At 41.0% G+C, this 22080-nt stretch overlaps 2 protein-coding genes across 2 annotated transcripts in view; one reads left to right on the top strand and one right to left on the bottom strand.

Moving 5' to 3' along the window:
* Nucleotides 1-2377: 2377 nt before the first annotated feature.
* ndr2 (nodal-related 2) lies at nucleotides 2378-5083 on the bottom strand. Its single transcript, XM_053639703.1, has 3 exons — nucleotides 4718-5083; nucleotides 2625-3352; nucleotides 2378-2530 (listed from the first exon to the last, which is right to left on the bottom strand). The coding sequence occupies exons 1-3, from the start codon at nucleotides 4980-4982 to the stop codon at nucleotides 2378-2380; spliced, it is 1146 nt and encodes a 381-aa protein (XP_053495678.1). The 5' UTR covers nucleotides 4983-5083.
* A 14526-nt stretch (nucleotides 5084-19609) lies between these two features.
* The window catches only part of pald1a (phosphatase domain containing paladin 1a), a 29411-nt gene continuing 26940 nt past the window's right edge, over nucleotides 19610-22080 (top strand). Inside the window, exon 1 of the mRNA XM_053639684.1 lies at nucleotides 19610-19866. The gene's annotated coding sequence lies outside the window, so the exon portion shown is untranslated. The remainder of the gene's footprint in view (nucleotides 19867-22080) is intronic.

The following is a 22080-nucleotide window of genomic DNA, read 5'->3' as shown; positions in this document are numbered from 1 at the left end:
TTTAGTTGAGCTTTAGTTATTGCTTTTTATTGATTTTAGTTGAGATTAAAGTGTGTGTGTGTGTGTGTGTGTGTGTGTGTGTGTGTGTGTGTGTGTGTATCTATACATACATACATACATACATACATACATACACACACTTCACTATGTGGCCAAAATTATGTGGACACCTGACCATTACACTCATACAGTGAGGGAAAAAAGTATTTGATCCCCTGCTGATTTTGTACGTTTGCCCACTGACAAAGAAATGATCATTCTATAATTTTAATGGTAGATTTATTTGAACAGCGAGAGACAGAATAACAAAAAAAAAAAAATCCAGAAAAACGCATGTCAAAAATGTTATAAATTGATTTGCATTTTAATGAGGGAAATATGTATTTGACCCCTCTGCAAAACATGACTTAGTACTTGGTGGCAAAACCCTTGTTGGCAATCACAGAGGTCAGACGTTTCTTGTAGTTGGCCACCAGGTTTGCACACATCTCAGGAGGGATTTTGTCCCACTCCTCTTTGCAGATCTTCTCCAAGTCATTAAGGTTTGGAGGCTGACGTTTGGCAACTCGAACCTTCAGCTCCCTCCACAGATTTTCTATGGGATTAAGGTCTGGAGACTGGCTAGGCCACTCCAGGACCTTAATGTGCTTCTTCTTGAGCCACTCCTTTGTTGCCGTGTGTTTTGGGTCATTGTCATGCTGGAATACCCATCCACGACCCATTTTCAATGCCCTGGCTGAGGGAAGGAGGTTCTCACCCAAGATTTGATGGTACATGGCCCCGTCCATCGTCCCTTTGATGCGGTGAAGTTGTCCTGTCCCCTTAGCAGAAAAACACCCCCAAAGCATAATGTTTCCACCTCCATGTTTGACGGTGGGGATGGTGTTCTTGGGGTCATAGGCAGATGAGAGCCGGCAGTGTTTTGGCAGCACGAGGGCGACCTACACAATAATAAGCAAGGGGTTTTTAATGTTTTGGTTTAACCCCGGAGTGGGTGTGGCCTAAACTGGAAGGGATTTATTTATTTATGTCTCCAGAAACACTGTACAATATTATTTCAAAAGAACCGAAGTGTCAGCAGCGTGTGTGAACTCTGGCTCCTCAACCTCAGCTACATCTCTCCAGTTGATCACGGCTGTAGAACTACAGATCAGATCGTTCAGCTGCAGAAGATCAATACTCTGCTTCATATTCGGATCTGTTTAAAACACATCTGTTCAATTTTTTAACCATCTCCTCGTCCTTTATTTCTCCAGGGGACCGCGGCACTCAATCAGTGCTTAAAGTGAACTTCTATATTTATCTCAACTGCCATCTAATCTAATCTAATCTAATCAGAAATTACAATATTGAACTGATAAACACCTTCTTTCATACAAAACATGCAATAATACAATTATATACGCTACTAGCTCTCTCCATCAAGGTCTGTCCTGAGCTGTGAACTGAGCTTTTCCTCACGAGAGCCCCGTCTCTTCCAGCTCGGTCTCCACTTTCCGTCGCCATGTCCTTCCTGGTCTGCCTCGTTTGTGTCCAATGCAGAGCCACTTTAGATTTCCTTTCCTGAGACATCCTGAGTACATGTCCGAGCGTATCTTAATCTGCGTATCTCCTGAGACATGTTGTTAGATCTGGTCTTTTTGATCAGGTTGATATTTGAGATGTTATTGGGCCAGTAGATGTTGCAGAACTTCCTAAGATAACTGTTCATCTCACTTGCTCATGCCTACTTTCACTGTTCTCCAACTATCGGAGCCATACAGAAGCACTGATTTAACATAATACTAATAATAAACTAATATAAATACAATTTCATGAAATTCAATTAATAATATTAATAATAATAATAATAATAATAATAGTAATCAGAAGAAGAAGAAGAAGAAGAAATAAGAATAAAAAAAGCACAAGAGAAAAAAGTATTTATTGGAAATGTATTTCTTTATTTTGGGAAAAAAACATTATGCGGATGTCCTGTAACCAAAAAATCATAAATAATATGAACATAAATATTATGACTCTGTATATCCGTTATTTACATTAAATATTTACACAATTTAAATGCATTAGCAGTGCTTAAAAACAAAAATTCCTTGTTAAAAAAGTATAAACTATGCAGGGAACAGAAACTGTTATTTCACACCCTAGGTAGTGAGCTTACGTAATGAAACTCGTCCTACGCTCCATATCTAGTGCACTGACATGGGGAGAAGGAAACTGAACACCGGACTGCGCCCTACTGGACGTGTAGTGCACTGCATAGCGTTATTGTTTGTTCCAGATGTATTGGGACACCGCCGTTGAACCCTGTGTTTGAGAGGTAGAGTGTTTGTCGTTGGTCTCAGACGGAGGTGTAGAAATGTGATCCCTCTCTCCGTCAGTGACAGCCGCACTCCTCCACAACCATCTCTTCATGATGCCGCAGGATCATCTCTCCGTTCTCATAGTACAGCATGCTGAGGGCGCTGGTGCGGACTGGAGCGCAGCACGGCGAGGGAACTCGACCCTGCTGGAAGTGTTTCAGTAAACTCTGAAGGACGAGAGGGAACAGTGAAGGTAAGAGATAAGGTACGTGAGAACAGGAAATAAATGGAAGGTATGTTTTGCTGGAGTGCACTACTCACCTGCATGTAGGCGTGGTTTGTAGGGTGGAAGTCCTGTCCAAGTGGATTAGGACACGCCCCTTCACAGCGGTAGGCGTTGTACTTTTTAGGGAAGATGATCCAGGAGCCCCATCCGATCTGGTTGAAGTCGACGTGCATGTCCACTCTCCTGCAGAGGCTCTTCTTCTCGTTCTCTTTCTCTCTCTCGTTCTTGTCGTTCTTGCGGCGGCTCTTCTGCCTCTTCACCCTCCTCACCACCTGACTCTCCGCACTCAGGAGGAATTTGGAGCGCTCGGCCGTACGAAGCAGACTCGCTTTATCCTGCTCTCCGTCCTTCGATCCCTCGTATGAGAACACCACCAGCAGCGCGCGATTCATTCCCACGTTTGCCACCTTGACGCCTGAAGTTGCGTGACCTTTGACCTTCCCTCTCATCGCCCTACTCCTCCTCTGCGAGAGCGCGACATCCATCCAGCGGAGCAGCCGAGCCGTGACGTTATACACTCTCCAATGATTGGACGAGCTGATCAGAGAGGATTCTGGGAGAAATCCCAGTGACTGGTCCTCGATGCACACGCTGTGTTTGGGACACGGCCAGTCCTGATGATGACGCAGCTCCACGGTAACCTCCGGCTGAAGGGTCACCGTAGGAACGCGGATCCTCAGCTCGACAGCCTGGATGTGGCGCTCAGAGAGCAAAGTGGAAAGGTCAAAGGTCGTGATCCAGTTTCTGTCTCGAAAGACTACATCTGTTTTTAAAAAATGTAAATGAAAGAAACATATTAGTAAACGCATCCGGAATAATAATAATAATAATAATAATAATAATAAACATTTTTACCTTTCTTTGTATTGTTGTATGTGTTAAGCTTATTTTGTGTAAATATGAAAAATACAGAAAGTAAAAATAAATTATGTTAAAAAACACTGAAATTATTAAAGTTAAATACAATTGCTTTTTTTAATCTAAACAGAATAAATCAGGTCAGACTTATTATTATTATTATTATTATTATTATTATTATTATTACATAAATCTCAGATTATTGGCAATAATTTATTTATAGCATATTTATATTATGTTTCTGTTTTAAATGTTTAGTGAAAGGTGTGTGTGTGTGTGTGTGTGTGAAACTAATGCTGATTTGATTAATAGGCTGAAACTCTGAACTAAATAATTAACTATTACATTATCTCCTGCTACACACACACACACACACACACACACACACTCACACACACACTCACACACACGTCCAGGTGCTTGTTTGGCTTATGCATATCCTCCTTTGCAAACACACGCCTACACACACACACACAGGCTCAAGCTTTCTCACCCCCCCCCCACACACACACACCTGGGCTCCTAATCTAATCAGCTCGGTGTGTGAAAAGGGGACATGTTGATTTGGATTTAACAAGTGATTTGTAGGAGGGAAGTCTGGAAGCACAGCCAATCAACATCACACACACACACACATACATACATACATACAGAGAGAGAGAGAGAGAGAGAGACTAAATCTAAATCTCTGATCCCTGACTCAGACTTTATTTATTTTTCCCTGATGTGTATTTGACTCTGACTGGAGTGTGTTTTGGGTTTCTGTGACATCACACACACACACACACACTCTCTCTCTCTCTCTCTCTCTCTCTCTCTCACACACACACACACACACACACACCTAGGAATTAAAATTAAAAGCATAATTACACAAAACCATAATATAAATCTGATTATATATATATATATATATAGAGAGAGAGAGAGAGAGAGAGAGAGAGGTGCATTTATATACATATAAATATAAATGTCTCTCAGTAATGAATAATAGAATAATCATGACATAAATAAATAAATAAATAAATAAATAAAGACAAAAATGCGGTTACTTTGCCGCATTGCAGGTCAATTTTATAAAAATAATAAAAAAGGTTAAGGAAAGGATTTAAGTTAAGAGTGTAGCTGCATTTAATTTTAAAATAGAATTAATCATAACATTTTTGTTAACTCTACCTTTTTCCTTTTCACATTGTTGTACTTTTATAAACAATAGAGGAAAAACAAACAAACAAACAAATAAATAAAGGGAATAAGTTGGGAGTCTTACTCCTGGGAGCGACGCTGCGGACCGTGTCGGCTCTCAGCGCTCTGTCCAGATCCGCGTGATGATGAGGATGGAGGTGATGAAGTGGCGCTGATGATGAAGATGATGAAGATGGCGGTGCTGGAGTCTGATTGGTGCTGAAGCTGTGATACAGACGCATCATGTAGGAGGGAAAGTACTGACTCTCGTTCCTCTGAGTGCTGAATCCTGATCCCAGTCCCAGAGCGCCGAGGTGGAGCAGGAGCACCAACCCTCCCGCTGCCTTCATGATGATACACTGACGCCTCTCACCCTGCAGCCTCCAGCTTTTATACACCACTCTTACACCCCCCCTTCACCCCCACTCCCTCACACCACCTCACCCCCACCCCCTTCACACCCCAGTCCCCCCCAAATTGAAGGGGCATTAAAGCACCTCTTCAAGGGCTTCATGTGACAGCTCATCATCTATTCAACTGGAAATGAGGACACGCTAAACACACACACACACACACTAACACACACACATACGCAATAACACACGCTAATACACACACACACACACACACACACACACACACTTCTGTACACCACTTTCTGTGTATTTTTCATGTTCTTCTGTCTTAAAGATTCCGGATGTTAAATCTAAACACTGATTGCTGAATATTACTTTTTTAATTATTTTATTTTTTTATTTACAGTATTCAAATAGGCCCATTAATTAAAATCTAAATAATCAATGATAATATATTTAAATAAATGTATCATAAGCAATATTTTGTTGTTAATTTATGTTTTAAAAATAAAATATAAACAATGCAATTTGTTTTCTAGAGTTTTTGCTGATAAAACTACGACTAATAAACTTTATTTACATTTATATAGCTCAGAAATATTACAGTAAAATGAGCAAATAATAATAATAATAATAATAATAATAATAATAATAATAACAGGGATGGAAATAGGAAAATAACAAAAATGTATAAAAATATTTTATTTTTATACTTTATTTTTATTTTATATTTTCAAAATAATGAAAAACAAAATAAAAGTAGAATAATTATAGTAATAATAATGTGATAGTGCAGGGAGAGGGGAGTACTGAAATCACACACACACACACTCACACACACAGACACACACACACTCACACAAACACACTCTCACACACTCTCTCACACTATTCACTTGGGTTTTCTCTTTCAGCTCTACACGTGCTCTTACACTAGACCCCAGTGTTGTGGTCGGGACAGTGCGCATGCGCAGAAGCACATTCAGCAGCACAAGAAAAGACACACTGCGGGGTGAAGAAACACCGCTTCAATTTAAAAGAGAACAGAGAGAGTCCAGGGACTGAACACACACATTAAACCGCGCGCGCGCGCGCGTGTGTGCACGCGGGCAGGAGGATTCGCGGTTTGGTGCAATGGTGAGTAGAGAAGTTTTCCTCCTGATTCTGGAACTGTGGAGGTGTGTGTGTGTGTGTGTGTGTGTGAGAGAGAGAGAGAGAGAGAGAGAGAGAGAGAGAGAGATGCAGCAAAGCTCACTGCATCTGCGCGCGTGTTGCGTGTCTGTGTGCAGTGTGTGTGTGTCTGTGTGTGTGTGTGTGTGTGTGTGTGTGTGTGTGTGTGTAAAAACACTGCACACCGGGAGTTCCAAGACTCGTAAACACAAGTTATTTTGTATGAACTCAGTTCCTAACACTGTGTTTAATCAGAGCTCCAGTCCTCAGGAACACAGCGCTGAGAATTAACTACACACACACACACACACACACACTCACACACACTACTGATTTAAACTGTCTCAGGGCAAAACACTGAAACATCTGAGTAAAACCGGAAGATGACGTCAGAGTACCACATAAACATACCTGTAAATAAAAAGACAGTAATAAATAATAATAATAAGAGGATGAAGAAGAATAGGAATAATAAATATAGAATAAATGTAAAGTGTAAGTAAAGTATAAACACTGACTGAATTGAAGTCTTTAATTGTAAATGGAGTGTGAAGGAGAACTCGGGTTCTCACAGGAACTCAGATTCCTGAGAACATTCTCAGTACATTAATACAACGAGTGAAAGATAAAAATAAAATGGAATATTTATTTATTTCTCTAATAGCAGCCTCTTCTTCTTCTTTTTGTTATTATTATTATTATTATTATTATTATTATTATTATAGCCACAGTGTTTGTGCTGCTTGGTTTAAACTATTAATTGAATTTTAAATCTATTTTATTTTTATTTATCTTTGTAAAGGGCTGATAGAGAAACATTAGCTTGTTGTAGCTTGTGAGATTGTTCTTGTCGTTGTTGTTGTTTGAGAATGTTCTTCACTTTCTGTAAAGAATGTACTTTCTACTTTTTAAGAGAGTGAAAGGATAAAAAACCAACATTATTAAACTCATGAACCCACGAGTGATATTTGAGTGAAATGATCTTGTACAGTATTTTATTTGAGTGAAGCTCCTCCCTCCGCTGCTGATTGTGGTGTTGAGTTTAATACATAAACCTCGCATCACTAAATTAAATCAGTCAGTAAAAGTGTAACTCTGTGTTAAAGCTTATTGTTTTAAAACGTGTAACTGTTATCATTTGTACGTTTATAAATCCTGACCTCAGTTTCGTAGCAACAATAAAAGCCAAGCAGTTAAAGTGTGACATCACAGCGTTAAAATTAATAAATAAATAAATAAGAAATAATAAGGAATAATCTTTTGTTTCTGACGACGAGTCAGTTATTAACGATGATAATGTGTACTAATGTTTGCTAACATTATTCTAACGCTGTTAGCTAATAGGTAGCTTGTATATGTCTGTTTATGATATAAAATAAACAGTGACTTTATTAACACAAAGTTTAGAATAAATAATTCAGATAAAAATAATGATGCATTCAATTAAAAAAACTATTTACTGTGTAGCATCGAGTGTTTTCTTCCTTCCTCCATATTTATTTATCATAGCTGACGTCTGAGCTACAGATGTGAAATTAGCGTGTGTGTGTGTGTGTGTGTGTGTGTTTGGAGGTGTGTTTAGGATGTGTGTTATGTCGCTACTTAACTGCCACCTTTTTCACACCTCACTTTATTTACATTACGCCTAAGACATCAAAGTGACATGGCAGCTATTCACACCACTGTAATGACACACACACACACACACACACACACACACACAAACACACACACACACACACACAAAACTAGCCTCCACAGCTGAGGCTTTATTAGCTAGCTCACTTTTTATGCTAATTAATGACAGGAATCAGAAAAAAGACGTCTTTGATGCTAAATTAAACTGAATCCTGAGAAAACTCTGTATTTAGATAACACACACACACACACACACACACACACACACACACACACACACATGAGCTAACATGTCCTGAGTGAAACTGCAGGTTGGAGATCTCGTCAAGTCATGAAGTATCTTCTGAAGGTGACGTGTGAACGTGTGGTATCGACAGTGAGGGTTATGAAGATTAACGATGATGAGGATATCGATACTGACCTGTATCATCATAAACATCACCTCACATCACCTCAACATCTAAACACCAGCAACACACTGAAAATACCACAAATCAAATATCAATGAATACTTCATTAATGCATTCTGTTTAATGTTTCCTGAGGATTAGCTGTTAATGCTAGCCCAGTTTTACAATACTGCAATGAAGGACTGTTTTATGATTGTAGATGGAGAGAGAATCTGAGGTTTAATTATAATTATATTATACACCACTGTAACTGTTTAAAATATAAATAATGTAACTAGCTGAGAGTTAGCATTACTGTAACAGACACTACTGCTGAAAGAGAGAAATGTTGAGAGAGAGAGAGATACAGACAGAGGCAGAGAGAAATGAAGAGAGACAGACAGAGAGAGACAGACAGACAGAGAAATGAAGAGAGAGAGACAGTCAGAGGCAGAGAGAAATGGAGAGAGAGCGAGACAGAGAGAAATGAAGAGCGCGAGAGACACAGAGAGAAAGGAAGAGAGAGAGACAGACAGGCAGAGAGAAATGAAGAGAGAGAGAGACAGAGAGAAATGAAGAGAGCGAGAGAGACGGAGAGAAAGGAAGAGAGAGAGACAGACAGGCAGAGAGAAATGAAGAGAGAGAGAGACAGAGAGAAATGAAGAGAGAGAGAGACAGAGAGAAATGAAGAGAGAGAGAGACAGACAGAGGCAGAGAGAAACAGAGAGAGAGAGACAGAGAGAAATGAAGAGAGAGAGAGAGAGACAGAGAGAAATGGAGAGAGAGAGAGAAATGAAGAGAGAGAGAGAGACAGAGAAATGAAGAGAGAGAGAGACAGACAGAGGCAGAGAGAAATGGAGAGCGAGAGACAGAGAGAAATGAAGAGAGAGAGAGACAGAGAAATGAAGAGAGAGAGAGACAGAGAGAAATGAAGAGAGAGAGAGACAGACAGAGGCAGAGAGAAACAGAGAGAGAGAGACAGAGAGAAATGAAGAGAGAGAGACAGAGAGAAATAAATGAAGAGAGAGACAGAGAGAGAGAAATGAAGAGAGAGAGAGAGAGACAGAGAGAAATGGAGAGAGAGAGAGAGAAATGAAGAGAGAGAGAGAGACAGAGAAATGAAGAGAGAGAGAGACAGAGAAATGAAGAGAGAGAGAGACAGACAGAGGCAGAGAGAAATGGAGAGCGAGAGACAGAGAAATGAAGAGAGAGAGAGAGACAGAGAGAAATGAAGAGAGAGAGAGACAGAGAGAAATGAAGAGAGAGAGAGACAGACAGAGGCAGAGAGAAATGGAGAGAGAGAGACAGAGAAATGAAGAGAGAGAGAGACAGAGAGAAATGAAGAGAGAGAGAGACAGACAGAGGCAGAGAGAAATGGAGAGAGAGAGAGACAGAGAAATGAAGAGAGAGACAGAGAAATGGAGAGAGAGACAGAGAAATGGAGAGAGAGCGAGAGAGAGCGAGAGAGAGAAATGAAGAGAGAGAGAGACAGACAGAGGCAGAGAGAAATGGAGAGAGAGCGAGACAGAGAGAAATGAAGAGAGTGAGAGAGACAGAGAGAAATGAAGAGAGAGAGACAGACAGGCAGAGAGAAATGAAGAGAGAGAGAGACAGAGAGAAATGAAGAGAGAGAGAGACAGACAGGCAGAGAGAAATGAAGAGAGAGAGAGACAGAGAGAAATGAAGAGAGAGAGACAGAGAGAAATTAAGAGAGAGAGAGACAGACAGAGGCAGTGAGAAACAGAGAGAGAGAGACAGAGAGAAATGAAGAGAGAGACAGAGAGAGAAATGAAGAGAGAGAGAGAGAGACAGAGAGAAATGGAGAGAGAGAGAGAGACAGAGAGAAATGGAGAGAGACAGAGAAATGGAGAGAGAGTGAGAGAGAGAAATGGAGAGAGTGACAGATGGAGAGAGAGAGACAGACAGAGGCAGAGAGAAACAGAGAGAGAGAGACAGAGAAATGAAGAGAGAGACAGAGAGAGAGAGAAATGAAGAGAGAGAGAGAGAGAGAGAGAGACAGAGAGAAATGGAGAGAGAGAGAGACAGAGAAATGGAAAGAGACAGAGAAATGGAGAGAGAGAGACAGAAATGGAGAGAGAGACAGATGGAGAGAGAGAGAGACAGAGAGAAATGAAGAGAGAGAGAGACAGAGAGAAATGGAGAGAGAGAGAGAGACAGACAGAGACAGAGAAATGGAGAGAGAGACAGAGAGAAATGGAGAGAGAGACATGGAGAGAGAGAGAGAGAGACAGAGAGAAATGGAGAGAGAGAGAGAGACAGAGAGAAATGGGGAGAGAGAGAGAGAGACAGAGAGAAATGGAGAGAGAGAGACAGACAGAGACAGAGAGAAATGGAGAGAGAGAGATGATGATGATGTAATGGAAACTTCCATTAATGAGAGTTAGATGTGTGTAAAGATGGACAGAGAGATGGATGGATGTATAACAGGGATGTGACAGTGAGGAAATTTTCCCACCGGTTAATCGACGCGTGACAACACCGGTAATACCGGTATCACCGGGGGGCGGGGAAGGGCGGGCTGGGGGTGGTGTTGGGGGCGAATCACCCCTCGACCCGTACGAATGTGTGGATTTCACTTTTGCTTTGGAATTAGCGGCAGTTCGGAGTCAGCAATTGCTTTAATGGTGGGTTCACTATTATTCTTAATGAAAATCACATCACAACAGTACAGTGTTCATTAGGGACGCGTAATGAATAAACAGTAGGGATGTAATGAAATACCCGTTTACTGCTCAAAATATTCATTTATTTTCTTAAAAACAGATTTAAACTGAACGTGGGCGTGACCTAACCCAGAACCATGAACCATGTCATGATGGTGTTTTAGGGACACTGTTTAAATAATAATAATAATAATAATAATAATAATAATAATAATAAAAAGATTTCTAAAATAACGTTGTAATATTTTGAGAATAAAGTTGTAATTTTATGAAATCGCAGGCAGTGGTCACCTACAAGCCTATCGATGCTCACATCTGCTGAACCCCACTGATACATGAAATGTATATCACTATATTATATAATATAATGTAATATAATAGAATATATAATAAAATGTAATTTTATAGGCTTAAATTAAATCAAAACTTAAATATAAAAAGATTAAGGCTTTATTGTAGCACTTCCATCAGTGAAACCACTCAAATACAGCCGTGTGGTGTAGTTGCAGTGAGATACCGCCAGAGGGTGCTGTGGGATACGGTGTTGTGATCTCCCGGGGAGAAGGAGAAGAAGTGAGTGAAACACAGTCACATGTTTCTCTCTCGTTAGGCATGAATCCAAAATGTTCCCAGATCACCGGTGTAACATTTGGTTTCCCAACAAGATCCACTGCAGCAACAGAACCCGGAGTGAACAGAACCGGAAGTGAAACAGAACCCGGAGTGAACAGAACCCGGAGTGAACAGAACCGGAAGTGAACAGAACCGGAAGTGAACAGAACCCGGAGTGAACAGAACCGGAAGTGAACAGAACCCGGAGTGAACAGAACCCAGAGTGAAACAGCAGAGTTCTCCTGACTGGATTTCACAGTGCTCAAACAATCCCGCACCAAACTAACAGACGACACCATATAAGGCCTTTAATTATGATTACGTAATTTGTGTATTAATATAAAATCTCCTGTGTGATGTGACACCACCGCAGGTAGCACTCCACCACTGCGGTGGTAGTTTGTGTGGTTGTCATAGCCACCGTCACAGCCCGAACCCCACTGAACCCCACTGAACCCCACACAGATGTGACCTTCGATAGCCTGTGATTTCTCCTTCAACAAAAGTAATTTCTCCAAATCCTCAACTTCCCGTACTGTAACACCTGAGCGTTAGCTACAGTTCTGCTCAAGACTTTCAGGCACCCTATTCTCCTTTTTGTACAAACTTTGTTATAGATTTTTATTTTATGACTTCTTCATTATCGAGTCGGTACAAAAACATTTTATATTTCCAAACGTTCGTTTGAAGCGAGTGCGACAGTCAGAGTCTCCAGAAGATCCGTGTCTGGTTCTGCAACACGCGCAGTAACACTCTCATCTCATTTCCTTATTAAACTGCACACACTCTACCTGAGAATCCTTTTTCTTTTTAAACAAAGTTTACTGCTCTTTATAGCATTTTAAAATGTAGAAACATTTAATTTCATTATTTTTGAAGGCATCTTTGCACAGCAGCATTTCTGTGACCAAGACTTCTGCACAGAACTGTGTAACATTTTATCATAACATTAATACTTAATTCTCAAAATATTATGGCTTTATTCTTGAAATCTTGTATTTTTATTTTTTAAACAGTGGCAGTTTATAAAGTTGTTAGAGAATATTTACAATATTTGTTCAAAAGTATGTGCACCCCTGACCATTACACCCATATGTGGCTCTTCCCCAAACCTTGGACACACACAGTTGTATAGAACGGCTCTGTACGCTGTAGCGTTACAGTTTCCCTTCACTAGAACTAAGAGGCCCGAACACTGTTCCAGCATCATACAAAGTGCACAAAAAGTGCGAGCTCCATGAAGACGTGGTGTGTGAAGGTTGGAAGAAGGTAGGAGAACTCGAGTGTCCTGCACAGATCAACATCAGCGCCTAACCTCAACCTCACTAACGCTCTTGTAGCCGAATGAACACAGATCCCCAGAGCCACGCCCCCAAATCCCCACAGCCACGCCCCCAAATCCCCACAGCCACGCCCCAAAATCTAGTGGAACACCTTCCCAGAAGAGTGAAGGAGATTATTATAACATTAAACACCGGGGGAATAAATCTGGAATGGGACGTTCAGCAAGAACACATGGGTGTGATGGTCAGGGGTGCACATACTTTTGGTAATATAGTGTAGGTTGATGGAACTTTTTCACTCAGTGGTGGAAAACAGGAAGAGAATACACACACACACACACTCTCTGTTTCAGTGTGACTCTCTAGTTCCTCCAGGATTTCGCCATTTCATGATCGCAACAATTATTTAAAAAAAAATAAGCCGCAGCAAAATTAAGCATTTTTTCCGCAACAACAAAAAAAAAACTCCAGGAAATCCTGTATGGACTAATTAGTGTCTCACCAGGTGTGCTGCTCTTACACTAATGGAGTGTTAGTGTGTTAGCCGTGTGTGTGTGTGTGTGTGTGTGTGTGTGTAAAGGATTAGGGTACACTTCTCCATTAGGCCCTGTGGTGAAGACGCCATGACTTCATTAGAGCCCAGTCTCCTGGTGTTAACTCTGTGTGTGAGAGAGAGAGAAGGATAAAGAGGTGGTGGTGTTAATGAAAGTGTGTGTAACGTTCGTTCTCAGATGAACTTCACTGATAAGGGAATATGATGAAGTTCTCCTCTCTGTAGTGTGATGTGTGCAAACATTAAGGAACATTGAGGCAGTCCAGGAAGTGGACAGAGAAGGAAAACATCTTGGAACATCAACTAATGTTCTGCTACCTACACAAATGAACAGAACAGGAACAGAACCACAGGAATACCCATACACCCCTGAGCGAGACACGTGACCCTGACATGTTGTTACTGCGTGCAGAAGACGGTTGTGTTTCAGGACAGATAGCTGGTCCCAGGAACTCGGTCTTTTCCACACACATTTCACCTCAGCTAAGTAGCTAACTCTAATATCACTGAACTAAGAATCTAACAGGATTAGCACGCTAGTTAGCTGACATGCATGCAATCTAATCAGCTGGGTCGTGTTCTTACTGAGGAGTTTAACTAGATTAACCCTCTTACCCCTTAGTTCCCACAGTATTATGTCCCACAACCCTATATTCCCCATAGAAACAGCACGCCAACCCTGAGTTCCCGGGCCAAAATTGGCCTCAAAATCAACATTTTAATTTTAACATTTTTAGGCCTTGAAACAACTTATAATAATGTATTTGTGTAATATTACTTTGAAAATGAAGCAGTTCAGTGTTTTTACTCCACTTAGAGCACAATTCTTAACTAGAGAAATGACGAAAAATGCTCGCTAAAATCCTTCTACTCATTTAGAAGTACCATACGAGCATCAGCGTGGTCAGTGCCTTTGAATAAATTCAAGTAAATAATAAATAAATAAATAAATGCATTTAGCGCCTAAAGTCAAGTTTGTGGTGATAATCAGAGCAGCAGGTAGTGTTTTCACTAATGCACAGAGATGGTCAGGTTATGACTCGACCCCTGCAGTGTCAGTCGCACTGGTTGATGCTGAAGATGAAGATGGATCAGGGTCTGAATCAGGAGAGTTTGCGTCTCTCAGTTTCGGTTTCAGCATCGCCTGAACTTTCACTGCTGTCACTATCTAGAATCCTCGCTCTCGCCTGTGTAACTGTGTATGTTTTCTTTTTTTCACTGTTTAGATGTACCTGTGTTCACTGTAGGTGTAACTTTAGCTGGAACACGATTAGCTTTTCACTTTGGCATTTTTAGTTCACTTCTACTATTACACCAATATTCACGCTTGGATCTTCATCGTAATGCCGGCGTAATAACGTCATCACGTCGTGACGTCATGATGTCATCAACCTTCCAGGTCAAAAAGTAATAATTGAATAAGTAAGGAATCATAGCGGAGTGATGCCGGTACACCGGCGTTACCGGGATAACGTTTACACTGTAAAGCCGCTATATCGGCCTTACGGGGATTTGGCATAGACGACCAAGCCGGTATATCGTCCTTACGGGAATAGATCAAACACAGGCAAGCCAGTTTTTCGGCCATACGGGGTAAGAGGGTTAAACTTTGTCCAGCTAAAAAATGAGTTTATGGCTTCAGTAATGGCGCTGTAATCATTCACCAGTATAATCACCAGCATAATCACCAGCATAATCACCAGTAATGACCAGTATGATCACCAGTAATGACCAGTATAATCACCAGTAATGACCAGTATAATCACCAGTAATGACCAGTATAATCACCACTATAATGACCGGTATAATCACCAGTAATGACCGGTATAATCACCGGTATAATCACCAGTATAATCACCAGTATAATCACCAGTAATGACCAGTATAATCACCAGTAATGACCAGTATAATCACCACTATAATGACCAGTATAATCACCAGTAATGACTTGTATAATCACCAGTGTAATCACCAGTAATGACCAGTATAATCACCAGTAATGACCAGTTTAATCACCACTATAATGACCAGTATAATCACCAGTAATGACTGGTATAATCACCAGTATAATCACCAGTATAATCACCAGTGTAATCACCAGTAATGACCAGTATAATCACCAGTAATGACCAGTATAATCACCACTATAATGACCAGTATAATCACCAGTAATGACTGGTATAATCACCAGTATAATCACCAGTATAATCACCAGTGTAATCACCAGTAATGACCAGTATAATCACCACTATAATGACCAGTATAATCACCACTATAATGACCAGTATAATCACCACTATAATGACCAGTATAATCACCAGTATAATTACCAGTGTAATCACCAGTAATGACCAGTATAATCACCAGTAATGACCAGTATAATCACCAGTAATGACCAGTATAATCACCACTATAATGACCAGTATAATTGCCAGTATAAACACCAGTGTAATCACCAGTAATGACCAGTATAATCACCAGTAATGACCAGTATAATCACCAGTAATGACCAGTATAATCACCAGTATAATCACCAGTATAATCACCAGTAATGACCAGTATAATCACCAGTAATGACCGGTATAATCACCACTATAATGACCAGTATAATCACCAGTAATGACCAGTATAATCACCAGTAATGACCAGTATAATCACCACTATAATCACCAGTATAATCACCAGTAATGACCAGTATAATCACCACTATAATCACCAGTATAATCACCAGTAATGACCAGTATAATCACCAGTAATGACCAGTATAATCACCAGTGATGACCAGTGTAATCAGTATAATCACCAGTAATGACCAGTATAATCACCACTATAATCACCAGTAATGACCAGTATAATCACCAGTGATGACCAGTGTAATCATCAGTATAATCACCAGTAATGACCAGTATAATCACCAGTATAATCACCAGTATAATCACCAGTAATCACCAGTATAATCACCAGTAATGACCGGTATAATCACCACTATAATGACCAGTATAATCACCAGTAATGACCAGTATAATCACCAGTAATGACCAGTATAATCACCAGTGATGACCAGTATAATCACCAGTGATGACCAGTGTAATCAGTATAATCACCAGTAATGACCAGTATAATCACCACTATTATCACCAGTAATGACCAGTATAATCACCAGTGATGACCAGTGTAATCATCAGTATAATCACCAGTAATGACCAGTATAATCACCAGTATAATCACCAGTAATGACCAGTATAATCACCAGTAATGACCGGTATAATCACCACTATAATGACCAGTATAATCACCAGTAATGACCAGTATAATCACCACTATAATGACCAGTATAATCACCAGTAATGACCAGTATAATCACCAGTAATGACCAGTATAATCACCACTATAATCACCAGTATAATCACCAGTAATGACCAGTATAATCACCAGTAATGACCAGTGTAATCATCAGTATAATCACCAGTAATGACCAGTATAATCACCACTATAATGACCAGTATAATCACCAGTAATGTCCAGTATAATCACCAGTATAATCACCAGTAATGCCCAGTATAATCATCAGTATAAACACCAGTATAATGACTCAGAGTTTCTATGAGGTGTGTATATGTGCGTCCCAGATCGCACACTTGTGCACTACTACATTGTGTAGTATAAATAGTGAGTGTGTTCACACTGAAACAGGAAGAAGTTGGACACTTGATGCACGTAACGGTTGCAGCTTTGCTCACGTAGGTGAAGAGGGGCGGAGCTACCAGGCGTTGGCGCTGGCTGACTTTTGCTCAGAATTAAAAAAGGTCATGTTGGGTATAAACAGTAATGCTGACGTAAACAGTAAACTGAAGAAAGTCATTTCGGTGACTCTGGATAAAGCTAAAGCTAGCGGAGTGGCGTTATGTGCGTATGACGTCGTGTAACATTCATACATTATTTATACATTAGAGTGTATAGTGTAAGTGCACAGTGTGTCCGGTCCCAGCAGGTTAGCACACCAATTAGCTTAGCATCAATTAGCCATAGAGTTACACCGTGTGAAAGCGTTCATTTGGCCAAATAGCACTTCCTGTGTTTTAGTGCAGATCCAACATCAGTCCCATTCCTAAATATAATTCCTGACGGACACATTAAAGATCAGCCACCAAAATTATTTTTACTGTTATTACTTTTTTAAATTAAAAAATTAAAGATTATTTTAATATATTAATAAATAAATAAAATGTCTGTCTTCCTTCTTTCACTGAAATGAAAATGACACTTAATTCTATTAGATTTTATTTCTCTAGAACTTTTAACAACATATTTAAACATTACACTCTCATAGTTACATTTACATCATCTTAAATGTCTTGTAGGGGTTTTTTTGTTTAGTTTTTTACCCTTAATGCAAATTAATTATAAAAGGAAACTGGCAAATCCAAACACCTGGAGATAAAAAAAAAAAAGAACTCCTAGTGGACACGTGTGGAAATACACCAGCAATGCTCATTAATATTCTTTTATTGTGGATTGTGTAAGTGATTATCAGCACATACTGACACAATACAGGGTGTGTGTGTGTGTGTGTGTGTTTGTGTGTAAGAATCAGGTCAGTCGGAAAAAGATGTTTAAAAAAAACATAAATCCATCTGTAAGATGTAGAACAGCACACAGGAAGTGTAAGTGTGTGTGTGTGTGTAGTCTATGTTATGCAGGTCTAGGCAGTATTTAGTGCACACACACACAGACACACACACACACACACACACTCCTGGACTGTGTAAAAGTGCAAGCTGCATGCATATTCAAGTTGCGTGAATTTTCAACACACAACAGAACTGACTTCAGTACAATCTATCACACTATACCTGTACACACACACACACACACACACACACACACACACACACACACCTCACCTGTTTTTGTTTAAAGGATGACAGGAAGACAGGGCTAATGGAACATTAATCACCCATCTGTCTCTCTGTTTAACACTGAGACTTCAACTGTGTGTGTGTGTGTGTGTGTGTGTGTGTGTGTGTGTGTGTGTGAGAGAGAGAGACGGACTCTTCCTTCTTCTCCAGGAATACCTTCATGCCCATCTGATTTCTCCTCTCCTCATCTCTCCTCTCTTCTGTTCTCTTCTGTTGTAGTTTGGGGGCCAAGCACCAAAGGCATGCAGGCAACTTACTGTTATTCTTTTCTTCTTCTTCCTCTTCTGGCTAGGGTGTCTATTTCAGCCCACAGAACCATCTGGTAAAACCTTGTGAAATTCAGCACACTGCTTGGGAAGTGTTTTTGTGCTCTAGCGCCACCATCGGGTCAAATTTCCCCCTGATTTGGAAGTACTTTTATGGTTATAACTTTTGAACTGTGTGTCCAAAATGTATGAGCCAGGCCTCCCTGGATCCCCCGGGATCTGAGTGTCTACCTCATTAGATTTTCCGCCATCTTGGATTTTGTCAAAAAAATGTTGTTATTTTTTTTCGCTACTCCACAAATATTATCCGATCCTTACCAAGTTTGTCTCACATCATCTTGAGACCTGTCTGAACTTTCACAAAGTGGGGAAAAGGCCCAGACTGATGAGAAAAAAAAAATAAATAGCTTAGATGTTTTTAAACTGCAAGGAGAAGAAATAATGTTGAGGTCAGAGTAGCAGCGATCACAACCACAGCTCACAGCAGCACGTTAGTTCATCTAGACCTTTCCTCCTACAGTCAGAGCGTTCCACCTCAGAGAGAATCACTTTGTCTGTAGTTATGGCTCTGCTTTCCTGTGATTGCTTTGGCAGTTATTATAGCGCGTCTGTGACTGTGCGGCTCACCGTGTCTGGTGCTTGGCCCCTGAAAATACAGCTTGCAGCTTTAATTCTTTATTCTTATCCTTTCTCTCTTTTTTCTTGTCTCCCCACCTACCTTCACTGTTAACTACCATCTCACACCCCGTGTGTGTGTGTGTGTATGTATGTGTATGTGTGTGTGTTAATGTGTGTATGTGAATTGCGTACCGTAATCGTACATCCCATTAGCTGCAGTGTGTGATTTGCGCTCCTTTGTGTGAGGAGGGTTTTACACACTTACACCTTTTTAATTCATGTGGTAATCTGTGTGTGTGTGTGTGTGTGAGAGAGAGAGAGGTTGTAATTAGACAGTTGAGGGTGTGTGAGTTGGAGGAAGCTTAAGTCACAGTGCAACAGCTGTGTGTGTGTATCTATATGTATATATATGTGTGTGTGTGTGTGTGTGTATATATATTAGATATAATAGTGTGTGTGTGTGTGTGTGTGTGTGTGTGTGTCCTCTGCTGCACTGGGCTGGTTGGTGAGTAAGACCGAAAGGTTCCGCCTCCACATCCTCTCCACACACACAGATTTGCCATGCTTCCTTTGCTGATGTAAGTGTGTGTGTCTTCCTTTTGTACTCGTCTGTGTTTAACATTGGCTCTCAGTGTGTAACCACACACACACACGCGCGCGCACACAGACACACACACACTTTTACAGAATGGATGGGTGAGGATCGAGTTGGTTTTCTTTAAGTTGGACGACAAAAACGGAGACAGGTATGAACCGACTCTGTGTTTGTGTGTGTGTGTGTGTGTGTGCACTAACAGAATTAATATCAGAATGAAGTGGTGTGGTGATAATCAGCTGCAGCGATAGTATAATATTCCACAGTGCTTCAGAATGTAGTAGTGTTTCAGTCAGGACTAGGGTGTCTATGTAGGGGGAATATGATAATGATAATGAGTCTTTATTGATCACATTTACATTACAGCACAGTGAAATTCTTTTCTTCACATACCCCAGCATGACAGGAGGTTGGGGTCAGAGCGCAGGGTCAGCCATGATACAGCGCCCCCTGGAGCAGAGAAGGTTAAGGGCCTTGCTCAAGGGCCCAACAGTGGCAGCTTGGCAATGCTGAGGCTCAAACCCCTGACCTTCTGATCAATGACCCAGAGCCTTAACCGCCTAGCCACCACTGCCCCCATGTAGGGTGCATATGTAGGGGAAGTATGTAGGGTGTTTAGTTAGGGGGAATATGTAGGGGAAGTATGTAGGGGAAGTATGTAGGGGGAATATGTAGGGTGTCTATGTAGGGGGAATATGTAGGGGAAGTATGTAGGGTGTCTATGTAGGGTGTCTATGTAAGGGGGAATATGTAGGGTGCATATGTAGGGGAAGTATGTAGGGTGCATATGTAGGGGAAGCATGTAGGGTGTCTATGTAAGGGGGAATATGTAGGGTGCATATGTAGGGTGTCTATGTAGAGGGAATATGTAGGATGCATATGTAGGGCGTCTATGTAATTGGAATATGTAGGGGAAGTATGTAGGGTGTCTATGTAGGGGGAATATGTAGGGTGCATATGTAGGGGAAGTATGTAGGGTGTCTATGTAAGGGAGAATATGTAGGGTGCATATGTAGGGTGTCTATGTAGAGGGAATATGTAGGGTGTCTATGTAATTGGAATATGTAGGGAAAGTATGTAGGGGGAATATGTAGGGGGAATATGTAGGGTGCATATGTAGGGGAAGTATGTAGGGTGCATATGTAGGGGAAGCATGTAGGGTGTCTATGTAAGGGGGAATATGTAGGGTGCATATGTAGGGTGTCTATGTAGAGGGAATATGTAGGATGCATATGTAGGGCGTCTATGTAATTGGAATATGTAGGGGAAGTATGTAGGGTGTCTATGTAGGGGGAATATGTAGGGTGCATATGTAGGGGAAGTATGTAGGGTGTCTATGTAAGGGAGAATATGTAGGGTGCATATGTAGGGTGTCTATGTAGAGGGAATATGTAGGGTGTCTATGTAATTGGAATATGTAGGGAAAGTATGTAGGGGGAATATGTAGGGGGAATATGTAGGGTGCATATGTAGGGGAAGTATGTAGGGTGTCTATGTAAGGGGGAATATGTAGGGTGCATATGTAGGGTGTCTATGTAGAGGGAATATGTAGGGTGCATATGTAGGGTGTCTATGTAGAGGGAATGTGTAGGGGGAATGTGTAGGGTGCATATGTAGGGTGCATATGTAGGGTGCATATGTAGGGTGCCTATGTAATTGGAATATGTAGGGAAAAGTGTAGGGTGTCTATGTAGGGGGAATATAGAGGGTGCATATGTAGGGGAATATAGAGGGTGCCTATGTAGGGGGAATATGTAGGGTGCCTCTGTAGGGGGAATGTGTAGGGTGCATATTTAGGGGGAATGTGTAGGGTGCCTATGTAGGGGGAATATGTAGGGTGCCTCTGTAGGGGGAATGTGTAGGGTGCCTATGTAGGGGCATGTATAGGGTGCATATGCATGGTGCCTATGTAGGGGGAATATGTAGGGTGCCTATGTATAGGGAATGTGTAGGGTGCCTATGTAGGGGGAATATGTAGGGTGCCTATGTATAGGGAATGTGTAGGGTGCCTATGTAGGGGCATATGTAGGGTGCATATGCATGGTGTCTATGTAGGGGGAATATGTAGGGTGCATATGTAGGGGCATATGTAGGGTGCATATGCATGGTGTCTATGTAGGGGGAATATGTAGGGTGCCTATGTAGGGTGTCTATGTAGGGGGAATATGTAGGGTGCACATGTAGGGTGTCTATGTAGAGGGAATATGTAGGGTGTCTATGTAGGGGAAGTATGTAGGGTGTCTATGTAAGGGGGAATATGTAGGGTGCATATGTAGGGTGTCTATGTAGAGGGAATATGTAGGGTGCATATGTAGGGTGTCTATGTAGAGGGAATGTGTAGGGGGAATGTGTAGGGTGTCTATGT

This window comes from Ictalurus furcatus, chromosome 13 (assembly GCF_023375685.1).
Source record: "Ictalurus furcatus strain D&B chromosome 13, Billie_1.0, whole genome shotgun sequence".
NCBI lineage: Eukaryota > Metazoa > Chordata > Actinopteri > Siluriformes > Ictaluridae > Ictalurus > Ictalurus furcatus.
This window is presented reverse-complemented; position numbering and strand designations above follow the sequence as displayed.

Coding starts and splice junctions, on each gene's coding strand:
- ndr2 (XM_053639703.1), bottom strand. CDS start 4,982: ATGAAGGCAGCGGGAGGGTTGGTGCTCCTGCTCCACCTCGGCGCTCTG. Junction 3,353..4,717: donor CCGCAGCGTCGCTCCCAGGA/GTAAGACTCCCA, acceptor TTTTAAAAACAG/ATGTAGTCTTTCGAGACAGA. Junction 2,531..2,624: donor CAAACCACGCCTACATGCAG/GTGAGTAGTGCA, acceptor CTCGTCCTTCAG/AGTTTACTGAAACACTTCCA.